Here is a 14,836-nt window from a genome sequence, read left to right on the forward strand (position 1 = left end):
TTGTTAAAGTCTCCCTCCAAGCACCAGAGTTATGTGTGCTGGGAAGAGAGGAAAGGATGTTCCTGGTGGTCATGGAACTTGCTGGAGGGATGAGATGATTTTCTATGTCAGCTGGTGGATATTTATTTCCTCTCCTCTCCCCATTTCCTTAAAGGAGGAAATTATGCTGATGCTTTAAATTCTCATATTTTAGAGAATGTGCCATAAAACATATGGCTTCATTTAGATGAATATATATTTTGAAATATATCCAGGAATCTGAGACTGAGGTCATAGGATTAAACTGAAATTAGAATTATCTCATTTTAAGGGACCAAAGACTCACTCTCTACTGACACTGCTCCCTCTTTTTTTGGAAGCTTGTTTACTTATTTATTAAATTAAATGTTAGCTAAAGTAAATGTCACAAAAATCAAATCATTACAGCAGAATTAAATACAATTACAATCAAGTGTAATTAAGTCAGATCATTACTGTACTATATAATTAGATGGGTAATAATAGAATCAAAGGATTATACATTCATCTAAAAAGAAGCATACAAATGATTACAAAACAATGTAATTATCATTCTTACAAGGTTTCTGTAACCAAATATAACTTATAATTAGACATTTTATAATGGAAAAGTATAGGGAATTTCAGGGATCACTAAGATCAGATCAACTTATACTCATGTAGAAGTTCATTCATTTTCTTACATAATCTAAGCCTCATCTTATCTAGAGAATGGGAACAACGAAAAGATGTAGTCATGATGAGGTAGCAATGTATCCAACACAAAGTAAGTGCTTGATAATAGGTAGTTATTCTTAACAACATCATTATTCTTAGTTCAGGAAAAAAAAAACCTACATATTTTTTCCTCAAATCTATCTAAACAAGGAAGACCAAGCAACTGCAGGGAAGTATAGACAAAATTCTCAGTGAAAATACTTACCCAAACTCTTTGCCTCATATGTGATCTTAAATCCTTGCCCTTCATTACTATTATCAGAAATAAACTGAACAAACATTTGATTATCTGAAGTGAACAGAGTGGACGAAGGGTGACTGCCACAAAAACGACCATTTCCTCCAAGGGGACCCAAGGGTGGAGAAGAAAGATCAGGTCCATTTTTGAGCTGGAAAGACAAATTATAATTGCACAATTACCTTCATACTGATGAAGACAAGGTATACGGGTTTTATCAACTTACAGCCCAAAAGGAAAAAATATCATTATTTTGTTATGAAGTGTGTAGAAAAAGTAATTAGAAAAAGCAGCAAAAAAGACCTACCACCAAGTAATCCCCCTGGTTGCAAGAGGAGTCTCGGTTTGGAATCTGGAAGGGCTGTTCAAAGTGGACAGCAATGGTCAGGCCACTCTGGACCTGGACATGCCAAGAGCAGTTGAGATTGGGTGCGTAGGTCTCAGGGTACCTGGGTGACGTGATAATCCCCCGGTCTGCATGCAAGTATCCACCACAACCTTGCCAAGAAGAAACAAAGATTGCATTTAGATAACACTTGCAACTGGATTTTGGTGCTTTTCCTGTTTGTCTTGAGAATTTTCAAAGTGTAGGCAATAGAAATGTGCTTTGAAACCCACTTGGGACCAAAATGTTGGAAACAATGAGCACAACAAGTACAGATGGAGCACATGCTCCTGGGTCCTCACTGTGCTTTTGTTAGTAAGATAGGGATGTAGAAGTCAGTAGTAGAGACAAATCCCTTAACTTTCATGAAGCTTCCTTTATAGACAAGTCAGACTTACAGCAAACACATATGTAATATGTGAGGTGGTGATAAGTTTACAAAGATGAATTGGGAGTGGGAAAATGGAATTATATTGTCTGGAGCAGTTAGAGAAGGCCACGTAACTGTAGTTATATCTGAGCAGAGATCTGACAGAAATGGGAGCGCGACATCCTAAGCGAAGTCAGTCATTTGCCAGTTATCAGGGACCCACTGGAGCATCAGTGAGTGAGTGCAGAGGGCTCACACCACCAGTTAAAATGCAGCAGTGGAAATTTACCTTAGGTCCATCTAATTCCAAAGCCCATTGTCTTAAACCATTCTACAGCCAGCCCACCTTGACTGTAAGGGCAATCATTTATTTTCAGTTGCTCCCTACTCTCTAATAACCATACATAATAGTGGGGGAAATGTTCATGTTTAATGTCTAGATTGATAATCTACTTTAAAATTATGTTTTTCAGTTACAAATATGGGGATCTTCAGATACTGCACATTCTGTAGGCTACTTCTTTAACTTTAATCCAGTTTGGGTTGAAAATGATGGTTGGACTTCACATTTTGTCAAGTGTTCAAATTCTTGATCATACTCGACATGACAGCCTCCCATATCCTGTGCATCTTCTTGGACTCACCAAATTCATATTTTAAGAGCAGCAAACTCTTCCTGACAACCTTTAAATGAATCATTTCAACCAAGGGATTTACAACGATTTCTCCTGTATTACCTTGACTGGTTATTTCCTAGACTGAGGATAACTCTGACTTATCGCTTCCCTGCTGGGTTATGCATATGCACTGTCTTCTGGTTCCAGCCATCACCTGGGCTGAAATATTGTTTGAGACATCTTCCTCTTAGACTTACTATGGAGAGAAGATGCCCCACCCAGAAAACTGAAGGCGGAGATCCTTCTGTACAGTGTGACCAGTTTTTTTGTTGTTTGTTTTTTTGATCAGGACTTAGTACATGACGGAGAAGGCAATGGCACCCCACTCCAGTACTCTTGCCTGGAAAATCCCATGGATGGGCTGCAGTCCATGGGGTGGCTGAGAGTTGTACATGACTCAGTGACTTCACTTTCACTTTTCACTTTCATGCTTTGGAGAAGGAAATGGCAACCCACTCCAGTGCTCTTGCCTGGAGAATCCTGGGGATGGTGGAGCCTGGTGGGCTGCCGTCTATGGGGTTGCAAAGAGTCGGATATGACTGAAGCGACTTAGCAGCAGCAGTAGTACATGACATCAGGATAACCCCTCCTCCCCAGAGGCTAGGCAGAGACTTGTGCACTCTGACTTACAATCTGTGTCTTGGCATTGAAAAACGAGCAGAGTATGTTAGAGGACAGCAAGAGATAGGCGAGGTGAGATGAAATGAATTAGAACAAATTAAGAGAATATATTACTCTTGTGAAAGGACGCATTAAAGCCTGCCCCAGTTACACTGATGTCCGAGGTGAAGTGGATCACCATGAACTCTCCAGTTGACCGGATGGGTCCGGGGACCTCCCTGCCACAGAGAACGGCTAGCTCCTGGGCCATGCTGTTGTCTCCTATGACCAAGGAAAGGAAATGTCAGTGTGACAACATGCTGTCTTATGAGTCACCTCCACAACTTATTTACAGAACAGAAAGAGAGAAACAGATGTAGAAAACAAATTTATGGTTACCATAGGGGAGGGGAGAGGAATAAATTGGGAGATTGGGATTAACGTATATACACTACTATATATAAAACAGATAACCAATAAACATCTACTATTAATACATAGCAAAGGGAATTTTACTCAATACTCTGTAATTACCTATATGGGGAAAGAATCTTAAAAAGAGTGAATATACATATATGGATAACTGATTCACTTTACTGTATACCTGAAACGAATACAGCATTGTAAATCAACTGTACTCCAATGAAAAAACTTTCAAAAAGAGTCGGCTCCACCACCAGTGCAACCCAGGAGAAGCAGCTCATACATTATTCTCAAAACACCCTCATTCTTAGGAGACAACGAGATTATCAGATACAGGTACACTCTGGGGGTTACATCATTGTGGTTTGTAGTGGGGCTGCCTGCCTTTTTCTTTACACTTTTTAATAATGACTTCTTTGCCAGTTCCACTGCCTTTTCAAACACTGGTTGACAGGTCTTCCTGGAACTAAAACTCAAAACAAGAGGAGGTGAGATTGGGAAATAATTGAAGACCAGTGCTGATGTGTGCATCAGACACTAAACTAAGCTATTCTGACTGCTGAAGGTCAAGTATCCAAAAATCAAAACGTCTGATTCTTCATCTCCAGATCCAATGACGCTGTTCTAAGGTCATTTGCCCAGAAGTGTGCCTTCACCTGCAGAGCATTTTTCTTTTCCCTTTTCATTTCTTGGCTGCTGATTGTTTGTTCTGCCATTCAAAGAACACACTTCTGTCCACGTGCAGAAGATGAAAAAAAAGCTAGTGTCAGCAAGTGTGCACTCCAGAAACACCAGTGAGGACTGGGTCACCCCATGGCCCTTTTCCCTTTGGCTTCTCTCAATTTTAAATGTTGATCAAAACAGCTGTTTCAGTTAAAGCCTGAATGGAGCAAAGGGGATTATAACAGACTTGGATGCTTTGACTGGGAAAATACATTGCTTTTTCTCCCCTAAGGCATAGAATTAATGATTTCAAACTTAAAAAATACATAAAAATAAAATGTAAGACATGAGGAAATTGACCCTTTCACTCAACTAGCAAAATGATTCTTTTTTGACATTGACTACAACCTAAAACTCACACATTACTAGCTAGTTTAGAAAACAAGTTCCCGAATGTAGTGGCACAGTATAAACACCTGGCATTCTTAGAGGAGTTCTGACTTCTGGTAACTATGCATTATTTTATCATTCAGAAGTTTATCTGTAATTCCTCTTGCATTTTTATCTTCATTATGCTAGTTTGCTATATATTTCAGCCCAAATCTGTTGACTTAATTTCTAATTATCTGCATCAGAAAATTTTGAAGCTTTATTTCACAAGTATATATTTTATCTTTCAATGAGACTGAGTTGGGTTTATTTATTTTCATTTTTTTTCTAAGGAAAGAATAAAAAAAAAAAGGAGGAAAGATGATACTTCCTCTGGGCAATGTGCTTAGAGGAGACTGTTGATAGGAAAAAGGTAGAAAGTTATGGCTTACCATCTAAACACGTTTATATGATTGACCTGAGTCTTCACCTACTGCCCAGCAGGAAAGCAAAGATGCTCTGCCATTTGATTTTTCCTCACTGTAAATAGCAGGCGGGGGGTCTATGGTTGAGGGGATACAGGAGACACAAAAATGCACTTTAGACACCTGTGGGCCAATAGCAAATATGTTTGTTTGGTCCAAAAAAATGCTATGAAGCATTTTTCATCAATTGCCAAAATTTAATAACTAGGAAATTCATAGAAAATTCTATGCTTCTTGCATCTTTTGGGAAATAAAACCGATAATGCCGAGCCTGCACTCCTAGTTCAGTTCAGTTCAGTCATTCAGTCGTGTCCGACTCTTTGTGACCCAGTGAACTGCAGCACACCAGGCCTCCCTATCCACCACCAACTGCTGGAGTCTACACAAACCCATGTCCATTGAGTCAGTGACGCCATCCAACCATCTTGTCCTCTGTTGTCCCCTTCTCCTCCTGCCCTCAATCTTTCCCAGCATCAGGGTCTTTTCAAAGAGTCAGTTCTTTGCATCAGGTGGCCAAAGTATTGGAGTTTCAGCTTCAGCATCAGTCCTTCCAATGAATATTCAGGACTCATTTCCTTTAGGATGGACTGGTTGGATATCCTTGCAGTCCAAGGGACTCTCAAGAGTCTTCTCCAACACCACAGTTCAAAAGCATCAGTTAGTTCTTTGGCACTCAGCTTTCGTTATAGTCCAACTCTCACATCCATACATGACTACTGGAAAAACCATAGCTTTGACTAGATGGACATTTGGCGGTAAAGTAATGTCTTTGCTTTTTAATATGCTGTCTAGGTTGGTCATAACTTTTCTTCCAAGGAGCAATAGTCTTTTAATTTCATGGCTGCAGTCACCATCTGTAGTGATTTTGGAGCCCCAAAAAATAAACTTTGTCACTGTTTCCACTGTTTCTCCATCTATTTTCCATGAAGTGATTGTACCAAATGCCATGATCTTAGTTTTCTGAATGTTGAGTGTTAAACCAACTTTTTCACTCTCCTCTTTCACTTTCATCCACAGGCTCTTTAGTTCTTCTTAGATTTCTGCCATAAGGGTGGTATCACCACCCATCTGAAGTTACTGATATTTCTCCAGGCAATCTTGATTCCAGCTTGTGCTTCATCCAGCCCAGCATTTCTCATGATGTACTCTGCATATAAGGTAAATAAGCAGGGTGACAATTACAGCCTTGACATACTCCTTTCCAGATTTGGAACCAGTCTGTTGTTTCATGTCCAGTTCTAACTGTTGCTTCCTGACCTGCATACAGATTTCTCAGGAGGCAGGTCAGATGGTCTGGTATTCCTATCTCTTGAAGAATTTTCCACAGTTTGTTGTGATCCACACAGTCAAAGGCTTTGGCATAGTCAAGAAAGCAGAATTAGATGTTTTTCTGGAACTCTCTTACTTTTTTGATGATCCAACGGATGTTGGCAATTTAATCTCTGGTTCTTCTGCCTTTTCTAAATCCAGCTTGAACTTCTGGAAGTTCACAGTTCATGTACTGTTGAAGCCTGGCTTGGAGAATTTTGAGCATTACTTTACTAGCATGTGAGATGAGTGCAATTGTGCGGTAGTTTGAACATTCTTTGGCATTGCCTTTCTTTGGGACTGGAAAGAAAACTGACCTTTTCCAGTCCTGTGGCTACTGCTGAGTTTTCCAAATTTGCTGGTACATTGAGTGCAGCACTTTCGCAGCATCAATTTTTAGGATTGGAAATAGCTCAACTAGAATTCCATTACCTCCTAGCTTTGTTTGTAGTGATGCTTCCTAAGGCCCACTTGAGTCTGAATTCTAGGTTAGTGATCATAACACTGTGATTATCTGGGTCATGAAGATCTGTTTTTGTATAGTTCCTCTGTGTATTCTTACCACCTCTTCTTAATATCTTCAGCTCCTGTCAGGTCCATACCATTTCCGTCCTTTATTGTGCCCATCTTTGCATGAAATGTTCCCTTGGTATCTCTAATTTTCTTGAAGAGATCTCTAGTCTTTCCCATTCTATTGTTTTCCTCTATTTCTTTGCATTGATCACTGAGGAAGGCTTTCTTATTTCTCCTTGCTATTCTTTGGAACTCTGCATTCAAATGGGTATACCTTTCTTTTTCTCCTGTGCTTTTCACTTCTCTTCTTTTCACAGCTATCTGTAAGGCCTCCTCAGACAGCCATTTTGCTTTTTTCATTTCTTTTTCTTGGGGATGATCTTGATCCCTGTCTCCTGTACAATGTCATGAACCTCTATCCACAGTTGTTCAGGTACTCTATCCATCAGACCTAATCCCTTGAATCTATTTCTCACTTCCACTGTATAATAGTAAGGGATTTGATTTAAGTCATATCTGAATGGTCTAGTGGTTTTCCCTACTTTCTTCAATTTAAGTCTGAATTTGGCAATAAGGAGTTCATGATCTGAGCCACAGTCAGCTCCTGGCCTTGTTTTTGCTGACTGTATAGAGCTTCTCCATCTTTGGCTGCAAAGAATATAATCAATCTGATTTCGGTGTTGACCATCTGGTGATGTCCATGTGTAGTCTTCTCTTCTGTTGTTGGAAGAGGGTGTTTGCTATGACCAGTGCATTTTCTTGGCAGAACTCTATTAGCCTTTGCCCTGCTTCATTCTGTACTCCAAGGCCAAATTTGCCTGTTACTCCAGGTGTTTCTTGACTTTCTACTTTTGCATTCCAGTCCCCTATCATGAAAAGGACATCTTTTTGGGATGTTAGTTCTAGAAGGTCTTGTAGGTCTTCATAGACTTCTTCAACTTTAGCTTCTTCAGCATTACTGGCCGGGGCATAGACTTGAATTACTGTGATAGTGAATGGTTTGCCTTGGCAACGAACAGAGATCATTCTGTCATTTTTGAGCTTGCATTCAAGTACTGCATTTTGCACTCTTTTGTTGACTATGATGGCTACTCCATTTCTTCTAAGGGATTCTTGCCCACAGTAGTAGATATAATGGGGGCAAAATTCAAGAAGACGTCAAAGACCTCAGAAATAAAAATAAAAATATTTCAGTGCAATCTTTCAAAAATGGAAATGAAAGGTAAGGTGAATAAAATACTCCAGTTTTAAATGAAGACAGGATCTGCCTCTGTACTTGCCCAGTCCTGTCTTACTCTCCTCACCCTGATCTTGACGCTGACGACAGACAGATCTAGAACCCATCTGAGAGTTTCCAGTTTAGTTGATCTGGGGTGGGCCACTGAACGCGCATCACTAACAAGTTCCCAAGTGATGTTGATCCTGCTGGTCTGGGGACCAAACAGTAAGAAACACTGACAAGAGGACACGGCCTCCCTCTTCTCCTCTGTTCCATGCAGATCGCAAAGTTACAACTCTGTACATCTTTCACTAAAGCATTAGTCACACCTCTCATTCCCTGTCTAGCATAACTACAAAGAAAAGACAAAAACTATTAGCCCTTAATGCTACCCATTCTGGGGGCTTCCCTGGTAGCTCAGCTGGTAAAGAATCTGCCTACAATGCGGGAAACCTAGGTTCAGTCCCTGGGTTGAGAAGATCCTCTCTAGAAGGGAAAGGTTACCCACTCCAGTATCCTGTCCTGGAGAATTCCATGGATTGTATGGACCATGGGGTCACAAAGAGTTGGACACAACTGAGTGAATTTCACTTTTCAACCCATTCTAGCCAGAGATTCAGTATACATGGAAAACTGAATACATTGAAATTATAAGTACTTTTCATACTTGGATCTTAAAGCCATAGATATAACCCATCAAGATTGATTTCCATAGCCTTTAAATGAGAAAGCAGCACAACCTGGAAACTCAGCTTATAATTTCCTTCTTAAACCAGATGTAATGTTTCCTAATGCTCTCCCTGACATAGTGTGCAGTGTGTGAATTATCTTGCTATGGCAATTTAATATTGTCCTTATGTTCTGTAGTTGTTATTGTTGTTGTTCAGTTGCTAAGTTGTGCCTGACTCTTTGCGACCCTATGGACTGTAGCCCACCAGGCTCCTCTGTCCATGGGATTCTTCAGGCAAGATTACTGGAGTGGATTGCCATTTACTTCTCCAGGGCATCTTCCTGGACCAGAGATCGAACCTGCATCTCCTGCACTGACAGGCTGATTCTTTACCACTGAACCACCAGGGAAGCCTGTGTTCTGCATTAATGTAGCCAATTCTAGTATCTCATGATTCCATACAAACTGGATGAAGGCAGTAAACAAGTATGATTATAACTGAATGTAACTAAATATATGTCAGGGTTGAAAGTTTTTTGCTTTATTTTACTTTGTGAATGTTTCTCACCGTCTCTTATCACAAGTTTATCATAGCTGCATGTGCTATGAGATTCAATGTCCAGGGAAAGGATGTTGAGTTCCACAGTAGAATCTGGAGCCTGGATGAGCCACATACAGTTGGCGCCATTACTGTAGCTTTCAGGCCAGCCTGGGGAGTAGAGGAAGACTGGAGTATCTCCTGTCTGCAGGAACCCACCACAAGCACCTGCAGAATGAAAAGCAACAGCTTTGAAACAGCACTGGTAGAAAAGAAGGTAGCATTTTAACTTTAAAACCACAATCCTATACTGAAACAACCAAATTCAAACAATTTTCTCAAAGAAATTTATAAATATTTTTACACTAATTCAGATGCTGTGATTTCCATAATTTTTAAAGAAAAACACATTGTATTCTATTCTTTTCACCATCATTTTGCCACTTCACCCAGTTACTGAGTGTCTATTTTTTGTTAAGCATAAAGTAAGCCCATACTGTTGTAGTCATTCAGTTGCTTAACAGTTTCCCAAGACACAGCTTACTGAGGGAATCTAACATATCTTTAAAGCAGGAAAATAAAATAAAAGCTTACAATTTAGGCCACCTTTACCTTGAAACAAGACAGTTTACCACCTGCTAAGTACCAAGCAAAGCATTTCTGAAGGCACACTCATAATAACAGAGGAAAAATAAAGGATATTTAATACAGAGGAAAATATTTCTATCAGTTGATCTTTACCTATTGTGTGTGTGTGCCTAGGTATTTGCAGACAAAACTTTCAGAGATCTCTAAAGTGATCTCTAGAAAGTATAACTGTAATGTCTTGTGGATATCAAACTCTCAATTATCAGGACCTCCCTGGTGGTCCAGCAGCTAAGACTCTACTACTGGTGCAGGGGACCTGGGTTCAATACCTGGTCAGGGAACTAGATTCACATACCCAACTTAAAAAAAAAAAAAGATCCCACATGCCACCACTAAAGATCCCACGAGCCACAACCAACAAAGATGGACAGTCCTATGTTCTGCAAGTAAGACCTGGAGCAGCCAAATACATTAGTTAATTAAAATAAATGTTTTTCTAAGCCCCTAATTATTAAGAAAATATAATGGGCAACCAGCACTTTTTGGAATAAACATGTAATCTTTATGTATTTATGAGATTAAAAGAACACCTGAATATACGGAGGAAGGGTTTTGAGACTGCAATTATTATTCTTATTCATTTGTGTATTGGCCTTTATTAGTAGGAATCTTGGAGATATTAGTCTACACATATCAGCCCCTATAAAGAATGCCATTTATTACCACACAGACAGACCTGTTGCAATGGTAGGTAAAGGTCCAACAGAGGCATTCATTGCAAACCACTCCAAAAGGAATCCTCTCCCTGAGATCGAAGAGTCAGAAGAAAATTGAAATGTCAGAGAACTTCCAGTGGAGCTGAAAGAGTCAGTTTGGGTACCACAGTAAGTTCCAACCAGTCGGGAGTGAATGCCAGCCCCATCATAAATCTGCATGGAAAAGACAGAGAACAAAGCATTGGACTTAGGGAATTGCCTCCATTTTCTTCATAAATAGAAAGTCAAAAGGATAACCTATTATAATTTTATCATAAATAAGCAAACATTACATAAAAGTTTAGAAAAGACAGTATAATGAAATACAAAATATGATTACAAACAATTAAATTTGTTTTAAAATTATTTTTCATTCCTGCAGAATTACATTAATAAACATGCTCCATGTGATGTAGCTCACTATACGATTTACAGTAAAGTTTGTGGGTAGAAAAGTAACAACCAAGATGGTTGCACAACAGTGCTTGCTGAATGTGCTTTGGGGCCTCAAAGGGAAGAATTGGGAAGAACGGGGAAAAGTAACAAGAAAAAGGACAAGTTTCATGAGAGGAAGTGGACAGGAGTCCTGAAGGAGCTCACTTGTCCACAGGTAAGTAAAGAAACAGAGTTTCTTTCCAAAGAAGTAAAGAAGCAGAATTGGCAACAACAGAAGAATCACAGGTTGCATGGGTTCAGCATACTCAAAGCTCAAGAAGCCTCTTTCATTTGGTTCAAAATGTTAGATTACCTAGTTAGAGATATCTTTTGTGACAGTTTCCAAATACATAGTCTTGAGCACCTTTAGTTTTCTGCACCCACGAATGGATGCTATCCAATTACACTTTACGTCCTTCCCTCCATCTTGTAAATAATTTGAATAAATTTGTTACAAGTGTTACTATAAATTTCTTAATTGAAACTGTTATATAAGTTCAGATTTCAAATTATCTGATAATTCTGTCCAACATATTGAGCATCGATCAAGTACCAGATCCTATGTGAAGCACTGCGGGCCTAAAATGAATAAGATGGCATCTTGGCCTTCAAGATTCTGATAGTGAAAAAGTCAAATCCATAGAAGCAGGAAATAGAGTGTGGCTGCCAGGAGATGGGCAAGTGGGAAATAGGGAGCTGGTCAAAGGGTACAAAGTTTCAGTAGTGCAAGATTAATAATTCTAAAGATGTAAAGTAGAGCAATGTGACTAGAGCTAATAACAGTTCGTTGTAACACTTTACATTTGCTAACAGGGCAGATCTTATGTGTTCTCATCCTATCAAAAATAAAGAACATGGTAATCGATGTGTCAACTAGCTTGATTGTGATTATTATTTTATAGTGTGTACATATATGAAAAGACCCAATTGTACATCTTAAATATACACAGTATTTATTTGTCAAATATATCTCAATAAAGCTGGATGAAAAGTAATCTGATAGTGCTTCGGGAATTGGTACAGTAGCGAATGTCTGAATGGCAATGATCACCACAACTTTTATACTTAAATATAAGTACTTATACTTATTTTTAAATGATTGTTCAAATTTTTAGCACTCTAACATAAGAATGAACAGGGTCAGTTCAGTAATGGGATATAAAATAGGATAAATACTTAATTAAGATAAATATACATGCTTGGACAAGCCCACGGAGAAGGCAATGGTGACCCATTCCAGTATTCTTGCCTGGAAAATTCCATGGACGAAGAAGCCTGGTAGGCTGCAGTCCATGGGGTCACTAAGAGTCGGGTACGACTGAGCAGCTTCACTTTCACTTTTCACTTTCATGCATTGGAGAAGGAAATGGCAATCCACTCCAGTGTTCTTGCCTGGAGAATCCCAGGGAGAGGGGAGCCTGGTGGGCTGCCATCTATGGGGTCCCACAGAGTCAGACACGACTGAAGCAACTTAGCAGCAGCAGCAGCAGACAGGCCCAACAAAAAAATTACAATAATGCTGAAAAAGGTTAGCTACAGAATCAAAACTAACAAATATAGTACCAGAATTACCATTGTTTGGGTAACCTAGCAGGGTTATTCATGGTGTAGGGTAGACCATCCGCTATGATTTGCAAATGCTTAATAGACAATAACTTGTATCTATCATTGCCAATAGCAATTCACCAAAATGTATAAACATTAATTGCTCTTAAAAACTCACCTTCAATTTGTCATAATAGCAGTTAAGTGTGCCCTCCATGTCCATCTCCAAGATTCTGGCATGAATAACCTGAGATGCTTCCACATTCACTGTCCATTGGTAATTGGAGTTGTGGGGGTAATTTCCAGGCCACAAGGGAGAGGCAATTTTCCCATGCGTTCCCACAATGTTATCATTGCCAAATACTAGGAAGGAAAACAGGGTAGTAAATCAGACCTACTTAGAACAGCTTTTTAATCAAATGAAAGAGACAAAAGGCAAGGGGTGTTGAAAAGGATGAACTTTTAATTGACTGTAATTTCTTTTCTCAAAACTGAAAGAAATACTGCTTCCCTTGCGGTTTCTCTGCTATCTATTAATTCCTTGGAGAAGAGTTGATATTGTGAATGGAATTCCATCTCCTTGGAAGGCTCCTCAGTGTGAAAACAAGCAATAGCTTCTCATGTAAAATGGGTTTCCCAGACCCCAGGAGACCTGGAGACAAGGGAAGGGGCATTACCAGCCCTGTTCTATAATTTTGGTTTATTTTATTTTGTCTTACAAAAGAATGAAACATATGTTTTAAAATTATAAAAGAGAAACTGACATTTTGTATCACATGTAGAATAACTCATTATGAAAAAGCTGAGTTAGAAAGTAAAAATATTTCATACTTTATCTTATTAGAAAAATATCCTGTTATAACATCTGAGCACTTAGGAGTACCTAAGTAATACTAAATGTTTTTAATTAGAAGACAATAGAGTTTATGGCATCAAATGAAACACATTTGACATAAGAATACCAAACTGAAACCAAAATATAATTAAAAAAAAACTAACACACTATCATAAAAAAGTTTAACTTAAAATTAGGCAGACACTAGAGCTTAAAAGAATGTTAGAGCTACTGAGAACGTTCTCCCTGGCTCTTTATGAGCCATTCATATATAATTTAGTTTTTCTAATACATTATAAGGTAATTCCACAGAGACAATAAATAAATTGTTCTTAATGCATTACTGAAACCACTGCTATCCTTCCTAGTTTGTAGGACACCTTCTGGAAGCCATCACTGAAACAACCAACTCACTGCTGGCAAATGCAGCCTGAAAGCCCACGCCACTGCCCGAGCCGTCAGAGACAAATCTGATCCACAGGATGTGCCCGAGAGCAGATGAATAATTGAGGGGGAGGGCGTTGCCACAGTATCGTCCCACCAGGCGCCCAGTGGCGTTCCCTTCCCGGATCTCCACAAAATCTCTGCTGCAGTCCTGAGACTCCTCCAACTGGAAGGCTCTGATTGGAAAAAAAAAAAAAATTTAGGGGTTAAATTGATCAAATAAATTTGGGGATTCTCCTCAGTTACTTGCTGAGTTGACCTGTTCACTTGTCAAATTTTTTTCTTTAATTTCAATCAAGTGTCCTTTAGGTAACTCAAAACATTTATTTTACTCACTTAATGCAGATGAAAAATCTTACATAGAATATTAGCTAAATGAATCCATCAATTTGTAAGATATGTAAATTTTAATCACGTTAAACTCACAATGGTTTAAGATGAAAAGATCTTGGAACAATTTGTCATACACACACACACAGATTAAAAGAGAAAATTAGATCAAAAAATACACAAAGGAAGAATCAATGTTTTCTGCATAAATGCAGAAAAGTGTTTGATAAAACTGAAGATCCATTCATCATAAAAACTCTAGAAAATTAGAAATAGAGGGAAATTTTCTCACTGGATGAGAGCTACCCACCAAATATCTACAGCAAATATACTTAGAGGTAGAAGTTTTAAAACATTTCTTTTAAATAAGAAATAACACAGGAAAGCCTGTTCTCATCACTTTGTTGCACGATATACTGAAGGGTTCTTCAGGGCACTAATTCAGGAAAAGGGAAAATGGCTGTAAGAACTAGAAGGCAAGTGCTGCCAACCAATATTTAAGAGCACTCGCTTATCCATACATATCCACCAAGTGCCTTTTCTAGGCACTGAAGATAGAGAAGCACACAAGACGCAGAACTTTTGACATTCTAGAAAATAGAATGGCTGCTAGATAAGATAATAGGCAAAAATTAATATGGTTTCCTTAAACCAGCAAACAAAAATTTAGGGACTGTACCTAAGTCAACATTTATACAACAAATACTTGTC

At 38.8% G+C, this 14,836-nt stretch overlaps 1 protein-coding gene across 1 annotated transcript in view; it reads right to left on the minus strand.

The window, feature by feature from the left end:
• Nucleotides 1–14,836, minus strand: part of CUBN (cubilin) — a 272,327-nt gene that overhangs the window by 83,339 nt on the left and 174,152 nt on the right. The window contains exons 37-43 of the mRNA XM_005687978.3: nt 13,766–13,971; nt 12,695–12,879; nt 10,518–10,710; nt 9,224–9,421; nt 3,141–3,287; nt 1,281–1,471; nt 941–1,124 (exon numbers count right to left, since the gene is read on the minus strand). Of these exons, the coding sequence (XP_005688035.2) occupies nt 941–1,124; nt 1,281–1,471; nt 3,141–3,287; nt 9,224–9,421; nt 10,518–10,710; nt 12,695–12,879; nt 13,766–13,971 (1,304 nt within the window). The remainder of the gene's footprint in view (nt 1–940; nt 1,125–1,280; nt 1,472–3,140; nt 3,288–9,223; nt 9,422–10,517; nt 10,711–12,694; nt 12,880–13,765; nt 13,972–14,836) is intronic.

This window comes from Capra hircus, chromosome 13 (genome assembly GCF_001704415.2).
Source record: "Capra hircus breed San Clemente chromosome 13, ASM170441v1, whole genome shotgun sequence".
In the NCBI taxonomy this organism is placed as follows: domain Eukaryota; kingdom Metazoa; phylum Chordata; class Mammalia; order Artiodactyla; family Bovidae; genus Capra; species Capra hircus.